The 20,353-nt window shown below is 41.1% G+C and overlaps 1 protein-coding gene and 1 long non-coding RNA gene across 3 annotated transcripts; both read right to left on the reverse strand.

The window, feature by feature from the left end:
- Window positions 1–1,501: 1,501 nt before the first annotated feature.
- LOC121633710 lies at window positions 1,502–1,870 on the reverse strand. The gene is made up of 3 exons (XR_006009113.1): window positions 1,744–1,870; window positions 1,599–1,668; window positions 1,502–1,524 (listed from the first exon to the last, which is right to left on the reverse strand). It is a non-coding gene; the product is annotated as an uncharacterized LOC121633710 (long non-coding RNA).
- A 5,781-nt stretch (window positions 1,871–7,651) lies between these two features.
- stxbp6l (syntaxin binding protein 6 (amisyn), like) lies at window positions 7,652–19,487 on the reverse strand. 2 transcript variants are annotated; one of them, XM_041975898.1, is made up of 7 exons: window positions 19,343–19,487; window positions 18,309–18,476; window positions 16,171–16,301; window positions 15,760–16,081; window positions 15,583–15,681; window positions 11,237–11,400; window positions 7,652–8,512 (listed from the first exon to the last, which is right to left on the reverse strand). In XM_041975898.1, the coding sequence occupies exons 1-7, from the start codon at window positions 19,362–19,364 to the stop codon at window positions 8,489–8,491; spliced, it is 930 nt and encodes a 309-aa protein (XP_041831832.1). In that variant the 5' UTR covers window positions 19,365–19,487; the 3' UTR covers window positions 7,652–8,488. The 2 variants fall into 2 exon arrangements, with proteins under 2 accessions (XP_041831832.1, XP_041831831.1); XM_041975897.1 differs by having other exon boundaries at window positions 11,237–11,403; window positions 19,343–19,485.
- Window positions 19,488–20,353: the final 866 nt, after the last annotated feature.

Here is a 20,353-nt window from a genome sequence, read left to right on the forward strand (position 1 = left end):
TTCCCCCTCCTGCTGTTTCTGGGAGAAGAACGCTTCCTGCAAAGCTACGTACGAATCCGAGCAGCCATATAATTCTTCCAGAACGCTAATTATACTATCTGGATCCTCTCGCTCCGCCCGGGAGCGATACTTAATTTCTTCTCAGGCCTCCCCCTCGAGATGATCAAACAGGAAGAACGCTTGCACCGGACACGGATAAACGTCGGGCCCGAATACACGCCTGTGCTTCCTCCAACCACTCATTAAAACTCATGCCGCCTTTTCCTTTAAATCGGGGGCAATTCCTGTCTCTGTGGACAAAAACAAGTCTATCAACGGAAGGAGCGCTAGCAGATGCCCCTGAAGCCGACCCGGTGGCAGGCTGTTCCTGCCGTAACCGGTCATTATCTGCTTTTAGCTGCGTGACCAAATCACGCAGCTCACTCAGCTCCTCTTCCATGGCTACACAATATAATTAAGTCAGCACGGGGGGATATATCCAAACACACACCGATAAAACAAACCCTGATAAAATGATGCTGCTGCTTTGCTTTTACAAAACCCAAATTCTTAAAAAAAAACAAAACACATAACCAAGGAAAAAAACAAAAAAACACCATAAACAAAATAAGGAAGGCTAGTCTCAGCCTACACAAAATAAATCCTGCCGACAACACCAAGTTTGTGGCGAGCTCGGGGGAGCCAGAGGTTACACACACATTAGCTCGGGATGCTATACAGGCTAAAAGCCAGTAAATCGTATAATTAGTTGCAGACAACGCCACCCCGGGACTTTCACCGCGGGGAATGATAACAGGAACTCCAACAAAGCACACAGGTTCGTTTTACTAAGGAGGCGTGAGACCAGCGTCCAAATAATTAAACAATCTTTACTGTTCAAATAAACAAAACAAAGCAGGACTAAAAAAAGAAACTCACGGTCCAACATTAAAAGATGGCGGAAGCTTACCGGGAGGAAGGTGGGCCAAACGAAGTGAAGGGAGCCAAACTAAAACCACCCCAGACACACATGCAAGATAAACACTCTTCACACCGCACTTCGACCACACAGCACAGGCAGACGTGCTCAGCATGCAAACGAGGGGAGGATCAAACCAGGAAAAGGGACCCACGCCGTTAAGGCACCACCAACTCCTACGCTTTCCGGCCACTAAAAGAAAGAATTAAATACAATTAGTACAAGAACCGTGGAGTTTGGGCACGCCAAAATAAAAGACAATAAATAAACAAACATAAAACTGTTACAATATAAAATATCCACACTGGAAGCCACCCGCCAGCATCAACCTTCGTTGCGGGCCTCGTCCCGGGCTTCCAGTGGAGCAGCAGAAAATAAAATGCGTCCCCAATAACTTAAAAAGAATCCAAAAATTAAAATAAGCAAAGCAGCATCAATCCGCCGAGCAGCGGTCTGTCAGCGTGGGGAATGGCTGTGAAGGTCTTGATCCACACGCCACTGCGGACCGCTGCCTGTTGTCTAGAAGGTGGCTGTGTTGTAAAAAAAATGCCGTCAGATAAATTCCCCTAAAACAAAAATAGATAGCCATGAAAATCCGATGCAGCTGGGAAAAGCGCCCACCAACCGTGGATTGACCTACCCGGATGACCAGCGCTCGTCACGCAGAGAAGCCGTTCCAGCACGAGAGGCAGCACAACACACAGGTTTCCCTACTGTAGCACAGTCTGTTAACACTTACTCTGATAGTAAAACCAGATACAGCAGGAAAAGTGAGGTTAACCTACCACCGCAGTCTCAAGGTGATAGCCAATTCAACGCGCAGCAACAATCTCCACATCAGCCAGAAGTCAGGCGATCTGCCAACCAGACGAACCCTGTCCAAGACTGGCTCCTCGCCTGCTTAAATACGTCGCCCCCTTCCGCTGATTGGTTGATACTGCACTTCCTCACCTCATACTTCCATACATGTAAATCCTTTCTGCACAGCTGCCTCCTCCCTCTCCTGTTGCTCCTTAACTCATGACAGGACTGTCGGTGATCAGCTGATCAGCTTTCTGTCCCTGCGCTGGCTCTATTGTTGTTTTCGTGCTGAGGAGGAGAAAACCTGCAGGATGTGACAAAAATGGTTTGATAGCTTTTGTTTGCTTTTATTTTACATTATTTTCATTATTAGCTGATCTTTGCTAGTGAGGCAGCCGTAAAACCTGCTGATCATAATACAGCCAAATGGATTAGGCTGAGATACCTAGCGGGTGTCAAGATCTAACAAGCGGATGTCTTCTCCAAATCATTGGCGCTGTGCAGATGTTGGATAGCCTTTTAGGAACCATGGATGTGGCGAAGGGGAAATTATGAACAGGTTCTGAAATACAAATACAAAGGTGAAATACCAGGTGGCTGACAGGTGAAAGAAAAATATATACTTAGAAATGCAGGGGCATGCCTAGAAAAGTTTTGATGAGGGGGTCAGGCAGGGGCATTGATAAGCGTAGTGGTGGTGACTGAGGTGGGCCCAGGGATGACATGGGTCAAGTCCCTGGTGTGCCAACGGCAGTGAACCACTGTGGGCCCCTGAGCAAGGCCCTTATTCCCCCATCTGCTCCCCGGGAACTGGGCACTGAAATATGGCAGCTTACTGCTGTCTAGTAAATGTAGAGAGCAGAGATGCCAGTAACGCGTTACAAAGTAACGCGTTACAGTAATCTGACTACATATTTTAACAAAATATAATCTAACGCGTTAGGATGTCCTACAATGTAATCAAATTACCGTTACTCTTCATATTCGTCCTGCGTTACTTCGGCACTCCCCACTCCTTTCACATATGATTTGAAATCAAGCGCCGTGGACGAAAGTGTATTTATCTAACTCAACACACCTTCTCATTAACGGTGGTACAGAAATTTTATGTACTCGTAAGCATGCAGTTACCTTTCTTCGCTGAAACTTGACCTTTTTTAAATCGACAAACACAAATCATTCACTGCACATGACTTTAGAAAAAAATATGATATAGAAACTTATTACCCTGGTGCATGATGGGAGGTCCGCCTCTCCACTTCCCTCATCAGAACCTATTCCAAACCGAATTGATTTTTTTTTTTAATAAGTCCGTTACTATTTCATTATTTTCTCATGTGTAAACGTAAAACATAATGCAGATTTGTCTTATGCTTTTTTTTTTTTTTTTTTTTTGGTTTTTTTTTCCCCCGTAATTTTCAAAACTTGCAAGCTGCCTCTGGAACTGAGGTGGACGTTAAAGTCCGGTTATCGGAGAACGTGACATGAACTCATGTATTTACTTATGATGGTAGGGAAGAAGCACTGAATGATTTACAAAGTTAATAAGAGACTGACTATGTTCATAGAAGGTGAAAAACAATTAAAAGTTACAAGTTGCAAAACATTGTAAAGTCACCATTCGTAACTAATGCACTTTCAGTAAAGTATATGCGAAAAAAAATCGATTGTCATTTTTTTGTTTGGGGGGTTTTAACTAATAAAGTAACTAGTAATCTAACTTAGTTACTTCTAAACCTTAGTAATCAGTAAAGTAACTAGATTACTTTTTAAAGAAGTAATCAGTAATCAGTGGTCAGATTACTTTTTCAAGTAATCTGTGGCATCACTGGTAGAGAGCCTAATTTCTCAATCAGGATTAAAAAACTAAAATTAAATTATGTATGCGTGGGTTCTCTCCGGGTATTTCCTCCCACCATCCAAAGACATGCATGTTAGGTTAACTGGTCGCTCTAAATTCTGTCTAGGAATGAATATGAGCATGAATGGTTGTTTGTCCCTCTATGTTGGTGATGGACTGGCGACCTGTCCAGGTGTACCCTGCCTCTCACCTGGTAATTGCTGGGATAGACTCCAGCTTCCCAGCAACCCTTAATGCATGAAGCGGTACAAAAAAAGGAATGAATGAATTATGAAAATTTATTCAAATTTACTATGTATAATGGGGACAGGGATTAATGACCAAAATATGTTTATTATTCATATTTTTCATCCTTAAAAGAAAGGGGAAAAATTATAATAGCAGAAAAAGTAATAATTATCAGAAACAGTGTATCGCTGACATATCCCAGACTGAAACTGCTTCAATAAATAAACCCACTTTGCATTCATCAAGTGTAAGAATCGGACGCATTATGTTAACAAACTGGCATTTAAATAAAAATTTGTAAATAAATTTGTATTCCTGTAAAGGAGAAGAAATTATATGATCACCCAGGAACCAAAAAAATGTCTTTAAGAGGAAGAAGGGTTTTTTAAGGGAGAGCCTGAGGGTTAAAGACAGAGAATTTTCACACACTTTCACATCAAAATGTTGATTTCCAGTCATAAAAAGTCAAAAGTCAAAGAAACATGAGCACACAGATGCAGATGAAGGAAGAAGTGTCGGGATGCTGATCCAACACCACAATCTGTCTGGATGTGTGTGCTACAGATTTAAGTGGATTTGTCAGGAAAGATGGATGAGCAGGGGGATGTGCTGCATCCCTGAATATCTAATCCAGCTGGTCCAGTCGTCTACCCGTCTGGGCATGGCTACCTCATCTGTCAGAGAAAACGTGGGTTCAGCATCATTCTTTACTTCTTAATTGTAAACCCAGATCTGCTCCTCATGTTCCCCTAAGCTGAGCCTTTGTCATTAAAGCCAACATCTGAACATCTTCCTGCAGCTTCTGACGGACAGGAGTCGGTGTTGAAGCAGCGTGCATGTTAATGCATGTGCATCATAATATGAGGCAGGAATGTTTTCAGACTGCAGTGATGGAGGAAACCACACATGGAGACAAAGACAGGACCACTGTCATCATTAATCTTAGTCAGAGGCCGAGGCTGGTCCAATCTGCATGACCCGGGCAGTGACAAATGCCACTATTGGACTGGGGCGTTGCATCTCCCCAGCTTCATTTCCTGTTAATGTCACATCCATCATGGCCGACCCCGTCCTGTTGTGTCACATGAGATAAGTCTGGTCGTGGTTAGGAATTAATTGGATGGACAGACGCGTGCAGACAAGGGGGAGGCGGTTCCAGTCTCCCACTTACAAAGAAGTTTGTTTTTATGGCTGCTGATATGAAACATGAAATCATCAGAGATGGATGGAGAGCTCCTGGACAACAGCCCAGTTGATAAATATTTTCTAGTCAGCTCCAGTGAAACAGGAACAAACTGAAGCAGTTAAACTACAAGTTATTTAAATGATTAATTGCATCATTATAGATTAAAATTTGTATCCTTATAGTTGTTATCTATATTTAAAAGTTCATTTTCTAAAGGTTGTTAAAAGATTGTTCTTCTCTTCCATCGATGCATCTTCAGTTCAGGACGTATTTAGTGGAAAATGCTGCCTTCTGGTGGCAAAATTTTAATCAAGACCCATCCATCCAGTCATTGCTGCTCTACACTGGAGGAAGTCAACGGAGTAAATAAAAATTCCAGAGGACCACAATTTGTGACCCTGAAAATGTGTGAATAATATTAGTTGGGAACCCACACAGGTTGTATGTCAGGGACGTTGCTAGACATGGGACTCTACTGGGCACCATCACTCGGCTCAAAGTTTTAATATAAAATGTGCCGTGTGTATGAAATGGACGGAGGTACGATCCATCTACCGGCCTTTGCTGAGCCGACTGCTGCTGCTGGTACTGAAACACCAACAGATGAAGGTTTAATAGACTTTATTAAATTATTTCCAGTGTGGAAATGAATGATTTTTAATGTAATTACACAACAAATACTCAAAGTAAAGTCAAATAAAATAAAGTGAAAGTAAAATTTTTGCACATTTGACAATTTTTTTTTTCCAAAATAAAAACTAAATAAGAGTATTTTGATTTAATCATTAACATGTAGACAGCATATATTCACACATACCACTTAAAATTTTAATAGAATTTGCCAATTTAAACTCATAATAGAAAGACAATATTGCATATAATAATTATACCTTTATGTATGTGTAAATTATTTGTACATAATTTAAACTGTTTTACCTTTAAAAGCATAAGTTAAAGGTAAAATAACAAGTGTTAACATGGCTGAAAGATACAGAAACGTCAGTTTGCTAACAGTAGCTAATAGACATGCAGAGAAGAGTTAACTGTTCGAAGTTCCTTGTATTTAATCATTTCATGTGGATGACGATAAGGGACCAGGAAACGGAGGTCAAAACTTTTTCCAGCAAGACATCGTGTCATGGACGAGAATCCCCCCCCAAAAAAAAAAAATTTCATCATAAAACTGACTTAATTTTACGGCTCTACTTTCTTCTTCTTTAGTTCTGCTCTCTGTTTTCAGTATCGGTGCCTTGATTTAACCAGGTTACAAGTTTGCATGCAGACAGGTGATTGACAGGTGAAGAATGATGCACCCCTTGTGTTACTGCAGTTGTTAGACAATCCATCCACCAGAGGGCAGCGCAGAGTCTAGAGTTCACCTCCGAGTTGCAGCATTAGTTTCAGACAAAAACAAACTTGTGGCATTGAAGGAGATTGTGATGATGTTCATTCTGAGAAAGAGACATCAGATGCAGCACAGTGGACGGTGGTTGATTATTCGCTAGTGATGTGCAGGTCAATGCCAAAATATCGATACCACCGATACCAGCGTTTAAATCAATTTTCACGTTAGAATATCAATATTTTACTGATTTGGGGTAAAAATGAAGTATATCACAAACTTGTATACAGTGGAAAGTAACTATAATATCTGGATTTTCTCTTAATTTTTTAATTGTCTTTGTGAGGTGACCTTGGGTCTTGAAAGGCGCCTTGAAATAAAATTTATTATCATTATTATTATTATTATTAATCCTTTACCCCGTTGGAAGGGGCTACTTTTTTTTCCACCTGCCTTAGTCGTAGGTTAAATGGCACAGCGTAGCCGGGCAGCAGCATCTCTCTGACTCAGGCTGTAGCATCACGTGTGGAGCTGAACAGCAACAGATGTGTGTGGGAAAACAGAGATGTTGTAGCAACGCCACAAAGCTCCTTAAACATCTGAGAGTCAGCCATAACTCAGAATTTAATTCAATTATGATGAGGAAGAGAAGGAAGTTAGCGGGACAGGTTTAAATGTGGTTATGAAAGAATAAAATGCTGCAATAAATATCTGTATGAGTTCAGCTTGGAGTGAAATTTGTCCCTGAGACCAGCTCACATCAGCTCACAGGCCTGGATTTAGTGGGTCAGGATGCTGCAGAGGCTGCTGTCATTAAATATTCAGTAAAACGGCCATTTTAGAGATTTAAAAAATAAAAAATACAAATGAAAAATATTTAATAGGATACAAAGACAATACCATCAATCCCTCCCATTTGTTTAGACTGATGGTTAACTAAATCATTTAATATATAGGTGGTGACAAACATGTGAATTATTGTGGCATTTATATATCTATTTAAGTATTTTGCTGGTGAAAGTAGTATTCTATAAAAAGTATTCTATAAAAATGTAACTTCCACCTCCTTTCCCCACCAGCATAGCTGCTTTGAAAGTGATTTTCCAAACACATTAAGTTTCTGTACAAAGTATCGGATCGGTACTGCCCCCACAGTTTATGGTGATACTGCAATGCAGAGGAAACAGGGAAAACTTTTTCTTTTTTTGTTTTGTTTTGGTTAATAATGTCCATCATTTTTTCTTTACCAAAGAAAGGCAGAGGAAGAGAAAAGAGTTTAATTTTAATATTTTTTTATTGTTTTACAAATTCAGTTAATAAATAACAGTTTTGTCTCACATCTGTTTTCTCTTTTGTTGTTAAAAACCAAACAGCTGAACAAACAGCTTCCAACAGTGGTGAGTCAGTTTTATATTTATTTTTATTTACCTCCATCTAGCGGTCACAAGCAGACCTTCACATGTTTACTCTGGCCAAAGAGACGACAGAGGACACGGTCAGTGGGTTAAAACTGATCAGATGTCTATTTCCAGAGACACTGTGATTAAAAAAGCTTGAGTTTGGTTAGAATCAGGATTTCTTTAGTGGATTTCCGACCAATGATCAGCCTTCAGTTAAACTGAGTGGGCAGAGGTTAAATGAAGAGTTTCTGCTTTCATCCTCCTCATTGTCAGACTCCAACCTTCATCACAAAACTTCACACACAAACAAGAGAGACAGGACAGACATCCACAGGACAGACATCCACAGGACAGACAGGACATTATAATGTACCATTCAGGACTGAAACGTAGATAGAGACACATTCAACTGAATTAGAGGAATTAAAAACATAAAGACAGAATTCAGCTCACATCTTTAAAAAGATAAACGATGATGATAAAAACATTTCAGGAAAAAATAAGTTGGTTTCTTCAAACCAAAATCAGTTGCAAAATTTTGTTTATCTAAATTTCTCTTCGTCATGCAGAAGACAGATAGCATTTCTGTTACAAAACAAGGGTTTTAGCGACAGTCCTGAGATCCATCTTCATCTACAGGGCTGAGGCTGCATCAGATGGCGTTAGTATCCACCTTATTCCTAAAGGATTGATCCTCATCTTCCAAAAGGATCTACTTGGAATATCTCAGTGCTAGCTGTGAATAAGAAATAAATATTGCTATGTCAAACACGAGAGCTTGTTATTGCTTTTAAAACAAAGTCCAAAAACAGTTGAGAATGTATATAAAACCAGAATACAATCAACTCATATTTCATCCCCAGTAGAAGATAAACAACATGTCAGAAGATTAAACTGAGACGTTTCACCATGTGATGGAAAACATGAGCTGATAGTGAATCTGATGCAGCAACACGTCTGGAAAAAGTAGTTCCAGGGTGATGTTCAGCACGGTGTAAAAAGTAGTTCCAGGGTGATGTTCAGCACGGTGTAAAAAGTAGTTCCAGGGTGGTGTTCAGCACGGTGTAAAAAGTAGTTCCAGGGTGGTGTTCAGCACGGTGTAAAAAGTAGTTCCAGGGTGATGTTCAGCACGGTGTAAAAAGTAGTTCCAGGGTGATGTTCATCATGGTGTAAAAAGTAGTTCCAGGGTGATGTTTGGCACGGTGTAAAAAGTAGTTCCAGGGTGGTGTTCGGCATGGTGTAAAAAGTAGTTCCAGGGTGATGTTCGGCACGGTGTAAAAAGTAGTTCCAGGGTGGTGTTCGGCATGGTGTAAAAAGTAGTTCCAGGGTGATGTTTAGCACGGTGTAAAAAGTAGTTCCAGGGTGGTGTTCAGCATGGTGTAAAAAGTAGTTCCAGGGTGATGTTCAGCACGGTGTAAAAAGTAGTTCCAGGGTGGTGTTCATCATGGTGTAAAAAGTAGTTCCAGGGTGATGTTCGGCACGGTGTAAAAAGTAGTTCCAGGGTGATGTTCTGCACGGTGTAAAAAGTTGTTCCAGGGTGATGTTCTGCACGGTGTAAAAAGTAGTTCCAGGGTGATGTTCAGCATGGTGTAAAAAGTAGTTCCAGGGTGATGTTCGGCACGGTGTAAAAAGTAGTTCCAGGGTGGTGTTCGGCATGGTGTAAAAAGTAGTTCCAGGGTGATGTTCAGCACGGTGTAAAAAGTAGTTCCAGGGTGATTTTCAGCACGGTGTAAAAAGTAGTTCCAGGGTGATGTTCAGCATGGTGTAAAAAGTAGTTCCAGGGTGGTGTTCAGCACGGTGTAAAAAGTTGTTCCAGGGTGATGTTCAGCACGGTGTAAAAAGTAGTTCCAGGGTGATGTTCAGCATGGTGAAAAAGTAGTTCCAGGGTGATGTTCAGCACGGTGTAAAAAGTAGTTCCAGGGTGATGTTCAGCACGGTGTAAAAAGTAGTTCCAGGGTGATGTTCAGCACGGTGTAAAAAGTAGTTCCAGGGTGATGTTCAGCATGGTGTAAAAAGTAGTTCCAGGGTGATGTTCAGCACGGTGTAAAAAGTAGTTCCTGGGTAATGTTCAGCATGGTGAAAAAAGTAGTTCCAGGGTGATGTTCAGCACGGTGTAAAAAGTAGTTCCAGGGTGGTGTTCAGCATGGTGTAGCATCTCTTCTTCTTCTAACATGTCTGGAAACGTCTGGGAAGTGAGGAGACCAGTTCCTGGAGGAGAGAAATGTCGTCCCATTCTGCTCTGATGCAAGATTCTAGCTGCTCTACAGTCCTGGACCTTGGTTGCTGGATTTCTGCTTCCATGATGCTCCAGATGTTGTGTACTGGTGAAAGGTCTGGACTGCAGGCAGGCCAGTTCAGCAGCCGGACTCTTCTCCTGTGAAGCCATGCTGCTGTGATGGATGCAGGATGTGGTTCAGCATCGTCTTGCTGAAATCTGCAAGGTCTTCCCTGAAAGAGACGTTGTCTGGATGGGAGCAGATGTTGCTCTAAAACCTCCATGTACTTTTCAGCATTGATGGAGCTTCACAGATGTGGAAGCTGCCCACGCCATAGGCACTAATGCAGCCCCATCCCATCAGAGATGCAGCTTTTCACCTGTCCACTGATAACAAGCTGGATGCTCCCTCTCCTCTTTAGTCTGCAGGACACGCCGTCCATGCTTTCCACAAACTACTTCACAGCTTCATCCAGGTTTCCACTTTGCCTCAGACCATTTTAAATGAGCTTTGGTCCAGAGAAGACGGAAGAAGCTAGTTCTGGATACTGTTCACATCTGGCTTCTTCTCTGCATGATGGAGCTTTAACCTGCATTTGTGGGTTTCAGGGTGAACTGTGTTCACAGACAGTGGTTTCTGGAAGTCTTCCTGAGTCCATGCAGTGGTTTCCAGCAGAGAACCATGTCTGCTTTTAATGCAGACGATCACCCCATCCAGCCTTGTCCTAGGCACACAGAGATTCCTCCTGTTTTTTAAATTATCAAAGTCTTTACAATTTTACGTTCAGGAATGTTTTTCTGAAATTGTTCCACAGTTTTAGATCCAGTTTGTCTCAGATTGGTGAAGCTCTGTCCATCTTTCCATCTGAGAGACTCTGCCTCTTTGAAATGCTCCTTTTATACCAGTCATGTTACTGACCTGTTGCCAGGTAACCTGGTTAGTTGTCCAATGCTTCTCCAGGTGTTTCTGGTTTGTACCAGGTACTTTTCCAGCCTTTTGTTGCTACTGTTCCAACTTTTTCCAGACGTGTTGCTGCATCAGATTCACTATCAGCTCATATTTCCATCACATGGTGAAACGTCTCAGTTTCATCATCTGATCTGTTGTTTATGCTCTACTAGATTAAACTATGGGTTGATTGACTTCTAGTTTTATTTATATTTACACAGTGTCCTGATGTTTTAATCCTGAGTTTATATTTCTAAAAGGAATTATTGAAGATATAGAAATGATGTGAATGTCACCTTGTGAGCTGTGTCAGCAAACTGCTGTGCTTTGTGCATCATCTTCACAGTTTTGTCCTCAGCATGAGTCAGTCTGTCTCCACGCTCCCCCAGAGTCACGTTTATCTTCTGAATTATGTTAGCTATGGTTCCCTCTGCAACACGATGCCCAGACAGACCTTTTTCTGCTAAGAGAGATCAGAAAAGAGATTTATCAGATTGTCTTTATCATAACAACAAAAAGAAAAAAAGCACTTCTTTTCACGGTTATTATAAAAACTTCATTAAAAAATATCTGTTTCATTAACATATATCAGAGAAGTTTGATGTGACAGGAACAGAGCAGCTCACTCCTCTTGCAGGATTAAACTACTTTCTTCTTTCCTCCAGAAGCAGTGAGAAAGTTCTCAATGGATATATGTGTAGATATTTTTAGAGAACTGTTGCACCTGTTCAGAAGCAACCATGTTTCTATGAAAGTCATTGTTGTCAAAGGACTGGAGGCCAGTCTAGGGTTCACCTGAGAGTGGATGTCCTCATGGTGGTGTCTTCGGTTTCTGTCAGAGTTAAACACGGTGTTGAAGCTGTGCTGCCCGCAATGAGTTTTTCATTATTCAGATGGATCTAAACACTTGAACCACAAAGTTTTCCAACTAAATAAAGCCCAGAACTGTGGCATTTTCACCAGTATAAAGCTGTTGGTGAACTCTGTTGGTTAGCTGTTGGTGTAGTATCTTATTCCCAGCATTTCATAATTAAAATGAATTAAAATGAATTAAAATGAATTAAAAGGACATAGATTAGGATTATTCTGGGATGCAGCTTAAGCAGACTGCACTTTGCTAAGAGTAGTGTATTTTGGACTTTATGTACAGACAAGCTGATGTAAGGCACACAGAGGTTTTACCATATAAGGCTCTTGGCGGCCTTAGAGAATGGACTTACGAGTGTAAAGAAATGTGTTTTCACAGGATTGGTCAATTTGGGACTAAGGAATGTCTGAAAGGTATATAAGGATGCCTCACACATGTTTTCAGGGGGATTCTCAAAATACACCGGAGACCTCACATAGATGCAGATCTGTTTAAGATCTCACTTTTTGTAATAAACCATCATTTTTTATACATCGAGCACCAGATGAAGCAAAGAAACAAACATGACAAGGCAGATTGGAGCTGTCCAACACCCTCCACTCATCCACACTGGTGTTGTCTTCATTCATTTTTTATAAATATCTGCTGGGTTTTTGTTTATTAAAATAATCTGTTTCAAGCAAAACCAAAATTTACACTGTCATAATGAAAACTAATAAGTAATTCATAATATATTTATTCTGAAGTCAAATTCTAGTCTTTCTATCTGTCCATCTGTGGGAATTCATTTGTGAAGAATTAATATATTCTAGGAGTTATAAAAGGAAAAGGCAGATGTCTACATTTACAGGATTAAATCATTTAATTCAATCTTGTTGGAGCAAAAAAAGCAGTAAAAATAAGAAAGCAAGAAAAATATGTGGAAGTAGACTTATTTATTACTAGAACAATCATATAAAACTAGATGTAATGTTCCAGTCTGACACCAGTAAAACCAGTGAACAGTCCTGAATGTTGTCACTGAATATCTGACAGAATAACACTGGAACTCATATTAATCAAAGAACAACAAACATCACAATCTAGTGGAGGAAAGTGATGCATCACTGCACTCCTCCAAGACGGAAACAGAGGAGGAAAATCTGAAGCTTCGCTCCCTTTCGAGCCAAAGGACACAACTCATAACTTGTTATGGGACACTCTGAGGAGGAGTAGCTTCACAAGCTAGAGGATGTCCCACTGTACCTCCAGGAATGTGGACTCTGAGTGAAGCACACTAAGTATGAGTTTGGTAAAACTCAGATTGAGTATTCAGGACATGTGCTGGATGAGCATTCATTCACCCATCAAAGGAATTTCCTCGTGAACGTTGCCTGTGACCAGCGACGCCAGCTGCATTTCACTCACTGATGACTGACCATCTACATGCAGCGCCGCTCAACACCACACAAGTTCCTGCATCAAAGCCTCTTCTAAAACCTTAGCTGGCAGGTATGTATGGCGGCCCAACCACGACTCAGGCGTGGAGCAGATTGGGACTGTGAGATCTGTCAGCTGGGCCAAAAATGCCACAGCACTTTACCCACAGCAGTTTCCGGGGAAATCCTGGAAGGGGTTACATAGAGACTGTGGGGTCTCTTTAACATGGTCTGGGTCATTGTGCTCTCGTGTACAACATGCTGGAAGTGTTACATGTCGTAAATTACTCAGCAACCTTTACGGGACTTAGAAGACAAACAGTGCCACCACATCCACATCTGAGGAGTTTCTGTTGTTGGCTTTCTGAACACATGGACACCAAGCAACCAGTGATCTGGAGAGGCATGCTCAGAGATTCAAGGAATGTTTAAAGAAGTATACAAATATGGACCTGAGCACTTAGGACTAGATATCACTGTTATTGTTGCAGTATTGGAGGTATCTCAATTGATTTTCTATCATTAAAAGGGGAAAAGATGTGACAAATTCACCACTATAAAGACGTTAATGAATACTGGTCACTGATGTTTGGTCTACAGTCGGAAACAGGAAGTTTCTCTTGTTATTGCCCAGCTCAGTAAACACCATGAATGTTATCTCTGCCTCATCAGTACATTACAAGCACCCTCTTGTGACCTCTGATGAAGCAGAATAATCAGATTTAAACACAGGTCAGCTGAGGTTAAAGTGCTGCTGAACTCTGTCCTGCTACAGCCTGGCATGTCTCCCATCTATTACACTGCCCATGTCAGTAGGTTCAATAGTGTCCTGCGCTCACTCTCAAAGCTCCCCGCTACCAAAAGACGAGCTATTGTATGGACCTCCCAGAGCCGAACAATGTTCGCTCTCATCTGACGGCCACATCACAGAGAAACCTTTCTGCTGCAGCACAGTGAGGACAATAGACAAGAAGACAGGGACGATCCTGATCCAAACTCTACCCTTCAAGCATGTAAACCAACACTAGCCTTATTCCTCTGCTTCAACTCTTCACTTATTTATCTCTGATTTTGGATTATATTAGACTAAAACACGGCCAACCCGTCATGTTTTTGTATTTCTCTGCACATTCCAGTTCAAACCTCTTTTTAGAACAACTTGTACATTTTCTAAAATACAATGAAAATTGGATGGAATTAAATTCTTTAACTGGTTTGAACCTTTAACAGATATGACTCAAAGTTTCATTAAACAACATTAGTGTAACAGACTGGACTGCATATTTTCTACCAGTCACATTCAACTGCAGTTCAGTGTCTTGGCCACGGTACAGGTCTGACTCGGTACAGGTCCGACTCGGTACAGGTCCGACTCGGTACAGGTCCGACTTGGTACAGGTCCGACTCGGTACAGGTCCGACTCGGTACAGGATGGGTTGGTACGGGACGACTCAGGACAGAACGGCTCGATACAGGACAACTCGGTACGGGACACCTCAGTACGTGACCATTTGGCATGAGACGGTTGGGTACAAGAAGGCTTGATACTGGACAGGTCGGGACGCATTTATGGTGGAGCTTGATACACTGCAGTCCACTGATTGGTGGAAAGAATCAATTGTTTAATGCCTCTCTTTCTTCTGAGGTACAGCTGCCCCAGTTCAAATCAAATCAAACTTTATTTATAAAGCCCTTTTTATGCCACAGGCAATACAAAGGGCTTTACAAGATTAAGAAATGTAAGCACAATTTAATTCATGCATGTTAAAAACAAAACAAGCTTTTACACATCAAAACTGAATTACCTAAAAATTAAAAACACTCATTATGATCTTGGTCACACACACACACACACACACACTTAAGTTCTGTCTCCAAGCTGAAAACAGGTATAAAATATTAAAAGTAATAAATAAATACCTGACTTGATGCTGCTGTGAGAAAAGTTATATTGATCAAGTAGAAACTAATGTAGAGTCTGATGCAGCAACACATCCAATAACGTTCTAGTTAAATAAAGACAGAAGGTTTCTAGAATATTCCGTGAGATAGTTCTGGAAGATTCTCCAACCAGCAGATTACCAGGTGACAGGTCAGGGTGTCAGGATTTGGTATAAAAGCAGTCTTTCTAAACCAGGGTTGGTCATGGCTCATGACTTTGGTTTAAACTCTATTTGAGAATCAATAAGTTCAATAAATAATTCTCAGAGACAGATTGTAAAGAACTTTAGTTTTTCGGCATCTACAGAACAGAATGGACGCCAGCTCTTCTGGACAGAAGATGGGCAGAAAGGTTGTGTTCTGTGGACAGATGGACAGAAAGAGAGTGGACAGAATAACAAGTGTGTCTTCAAACCTGGACGTAGTGGAGGACTTTGGTTTGTGAGGATCGTGTTCTTGACACGGTTGAGGAAGACTTTACAGCGATAGAAGACCAGATTCACCCTGCGAGCATCTGAAAGGACATCACATTTAGAATTAGATCCACTTGGTTATGAGTAACCCAGTTACCATGGTAACCATGCCAGTCTACCTCTGGTGAGTTTGGACTGGCAGTTGAGGAACTCTGTCTGTCTGGGAGGAATGATGCTCTTCCGTCTGGTCTTCAGGGTTTTGGGGACTAGTGGGGACTCTCCAGGACCACCTCCGGCTACGGGGGGAGTGTACTGACTTGCTCTCCGCTGCTTGCCTGCCTTGCTCAGCTTCTCCAGAGTTCCCACGCTGCCGGCTTTCCCCTTCCAGTAACTCTGGCAGGCACGGTACAGGATCTGGACAAAGAGACACTTCTCTGCAGATGAGTTGGCCACCCACTGGTCCACCGTGTCATCAAAGATCAGATCAAACTCTGGGCTGTTCTGGAGGAACAGGAGAACAAGCAAAGCTTATAAAACAATTTAACTTTCTGGACCAGAGATGAGAAGAACCATGTCTGAATGCTGCGGACCTTGTTAGGGTTGATGCCATTGACCTGTCGGAGCTGCTCCACGGACCACTGGGATCTCCTGGTGAAGGAGGAGGAGCCACGAAACTGCTTCACCTTGGTGATGAGGAGCTGATTAGGTCTACTGTTGGTCACTTTGAAAAGAGAGAAAATGTGTGGGCATATTCTGCATGCTTCCTTCTTCCTGTGTCCATTCCACAGTTCCTCATTTCTCCCTGGAAGATTCCCAGAGTTTTCATTCTTGTGTTTCTGCCTTTAGTCTTGCGATGTGGCTCTCTCTGCCTGGTTGCACTGATTCCCTGTCTACCAAACCGGTTATTGAATCACGTACAGTTTAAGCGTCTCCAGCCTGCCTCGTTCTGTCTCCCATTTGCTTTACAGAGCATAGTCTAATTACTGAGAACAGCTTATATGTAAAGATCAAAGCTGCAACAACCTGGGTTCAAGCAGAGGGTAAGCCTTTCAACCACGAATCTGAGTCTATAACCAACTCAAAGTGAAGAAGCAGCCCTGATGAGAGGCCCCTTACTGGATAGGATCTGCACCTGCACAGGAAGACACAGCTCAGCTTCCTGCAGCTGATCGCCCTCCTGTGGTCAGCTGACTGTCAGAGAGAGAGAGAGACAATCGGAGCTCTAACTATGCCTCTCAACCAATCAGACTGAGCTCTAATGTAAAATCCAACACATGCCCGACAGCTTATTTCTGGCTCGGTGTTCCAATCACAGCTTCTACATTCCTGGAAATCTCCTACCAGGTGATAAAACCGAACATTAAGGGAAGGTGACACTTCAGTCATGCTTCCATGGACACCAGTATTAAAACCCTGGTTGGAATAAAAATGTTTCATGTAAACAGAAGATTCTGATCCGATCACCCACCTGATCGAATCAAAGCTTCATTTCGATCAGGTGGGTGTGTTATTCTCAGTGGATCTAGTGGTGCAGCGATGATCAACAGGTAGCTACTTCAACAATGGCCACGTTTGCATGAGAGATTTAATTCCTCTTTAATTCAGAATAAAAAGTGAATCTGCTTTAAAATGACATTGTAAACACAGAATTCCTAATGAAAATGACCATTTCAAATTAAAATTAAATCCTAAGTGGTGGCTGGTTTATTCTGATTTTAAATCCACTTTGAATAATTTCTTGATCATCATTCCACTTTAAATGAATTCCAGTCATTCTGCAGATCCTCATTCCCTTGTCCTGTCGCCATGACGATATGGTTCTCTACCTCCCGTCTCCTCCTCAGGTGACCAAAGTGAAGCAGAATGATGGTGTCCAACTGCTGCTTCAAACTAGAATCACAATCAGAGTGAAAATGGTTCTTAATATGTGGTCTTCCATGCTATAAATGAAACAAAAAGAAGCAGGAAGTGGAGTTTGCTTTCTTCTGGTAGATGTAAATACACCACGTCCACCCCGTCCAGTCAGAACCCTTCCAAACCTCTGGATCTTAAGCAGAATTGGAAAAAAGGCAATTAAACGTGTTTCCCTGTAAACCTCAATTTAGAATTATTATTTCCATGTAAATGCGTAGGAGAATACTTTAATTCCTAATTATTTAATTCTGAATAATTAATTCCAAATTTAAAAAGCACCATGTAACTGTGGCCATTGTATACATCTGTACTGTCTTCTTCTATGGTCCGTTAGAGGTGTTAATTTTCCAAACGGTGTTCCAGCTCCTGTCAAACAAAGCTGGTACTGCAGAGTCGTTTTTCCATTCAGAGACACCCTATTGAAAATGACGGCACAGATATGGTAGCTGCCGTGTTTTCCATTTATACCAACAAGTTGGTATAAATGGCTCATTCTAAGAGAATAAAAATATAACAGTTATTTTAGTAAAGTGATGAGATACCAATGGAAACCCAGTTTTTAATGACTCATTTTGTTATTGACCTCTGATTTAGTGACAGCCTGCAGCTTTAAACTGAATATTCAGAGCAGGAAATGTGTGTGTGCCACATGGCTGCTTCATAATGGACGTCCATTGTGTGACTGTTCTCCATCAGATCCTTAAACCTGGATCCTAAAACCTAAAACACTGGTGGTTTCAGAGAAGTAGGCTGTTTATCAGAACTATCAGCATGATGAGTTATTAAGGACAATCAGAACGCAATTCGTTTTCACCTGAAACACAGATGAATGTTGAATAATCTCCTTTGGATGGAGTCAGCAGGAAGGACATCCTCTTCCTCTTCCTCCTCTGCACCTCCACCACCACCAGCATCCGCTCATCATGTGGGATAAAGAGCTCTTTGTTGATGGCTGACTGAATGTTCATTGTAGTTGTGACGCCTGTACAGGTGATGGAAGTACATGTCTGTTATTTCCTCACCTGGTGTCCTAACAGAGAGCTGAACACAAACCCCGGCCGAGTTCAGATTATATTTTCTGATCTGTGGGTACGACTGTCAAATAAAAACATTTATTCTGTCAGACGTAACCAGCTGATTGTTCGATTCAGTAGTAAATATGTTTAAGTCATGTCATAAACTGTTCTCACAGTTTAGTTCTTGTGTTCAAATGAAATCTTTCTACATTTTACAGATTTCTCACAGATCAAACTGAACTAAAACCTCACATAAAAAAGTTAGAACATAAGAGCTGAGTGTGTAGAACAAACCCGAGCTTTAAATAAAATACCCAGCCACCCAAAATCTGTTATGGAAAATAACATTTTTTGTCTTCTATTAAAACAGTGACATCATGTCATCAAACTGGCAGTAAAGCAAAATAATTACATATTTGGTGGTTTGGTTTAAGACTGAAGTTCATTAAAAGATTTTAACAAAAGAAAACTGGAGAAATAATAATCTAATGTTTTTTAGCAGCTGCTGTGGAAGAACTTTTTTTGTTCACTAATGACCTGAAAGCCTGGTAAAAGTGTTCTACTGACCTTTAAGAAAAACTTAAATTGGAATTTTTAAAGTTCTTCAGTAGAAACACTTTCTTTTTTTTAAAAAAAAAAAGGAAAAAGGTTTTTCTTTAAAGGATTAAACTAACAGCGGTTGTAAGTTTGTAAAATCAGAGTGAAGAAAAAAAACAGGAACTCTGACAGATTTCCGATGAGTTTTCCGAGTCTGTCAGCGACCTGTTTTACATCTGAGGAAGATTTGGGTGTTTCTCCTCTTCATCATTCAGCAGTAGAAAGTAGAACCTACCTGTTCTTCTTCTTTTCTCCATCCAGACGCAGGATGTTGGGATGGGCTCTAGTCTGGTGACATGTTAGTTCAAACTGGGTTTAGTTGGTTATGTTCCAGAGGATGCTAGGATTCCGATTTTATACCCAGCACACCAACCAGCAAGCCTCTCTGTGACATCCACACACTCATTCCCATTTCAAGAGGCTGACAGACACGTGGTTTCACCGCCAGCAGCTGTTTCTGAATCACCGCTCTGTGGAAACCAGAACACTTCAGATCTGCATCAGACTGGAGAAATGATGAGGCCGAACCAGCTCGGGTCACGCTCACCTACAATGGATTCTTTTTTCTCTGATCAGCACCATGAAAATACAGAAAATTAGTTTTTGATTTTATTTTAAAAAACAGAAGACCAATAAAGTAAATAAATGTTTACATGTACAGAAAATGAAAGAGGTAATATTTACAACCCTGAATTTTAGCTGATGTGATGATATAAATCTGATCCACACTGTTCGAGATGATTCTGCATCTGCTGTTTCTCATCAGTTCTCCTAAATAATCAAAGTGAATGACAGTGGTTATGATTTTTAGTCATCGAAATGTTATGAGGTTGTAGAACAATCTGAGTTTTATTGGTCGAAACCACATTAACAAACCTTAAAGAGGTTGTAAAGAACTGAAAATGTTCACCTGTAATATTTTTTCATACGCAGAAGAACATTTTACTGAAAACAAATATAAACATGTTTCCAGATGTTCCAGGTTAACACAAAGGCCTTTTCTGATATCACCTTAAAAACTCCCTCATCATTAAACCTGGAAGTCCATGGATAGTTCTGTCTGGATCTCACTGAGGAGACCACAATCTTGTCCCAAAGTTCGTGTATGGATGTCTACTGGTCCCCAGAGTGTTATCAGTGGTCTAAATAAATAGATAATCTAACACAGAAAAACTAAAACCCTAATGTTTCTGAAACCGAAATCCTACATGCAGATGATCTGGAACAGAACGTTTTCAATCATGAA

The sequence above is a fragment of the Melanotaenia boesemani genome, chromosome 22 (genome assembly GCF_017639745.1).
Source record: "Melanotaenia boesemani isolate fMelBoe1 chromosome 22, fMelBoe1.pri, whole genome shotgun sequence".
Classification (NCBI taxonomy): domain Eukaryota; kingdom Metazoa; phylum Chordata; class Actinopteri; order Atheriniformes; family Melanotaeniidae; genus Melanotaenia; species Melanotaenia boesemani.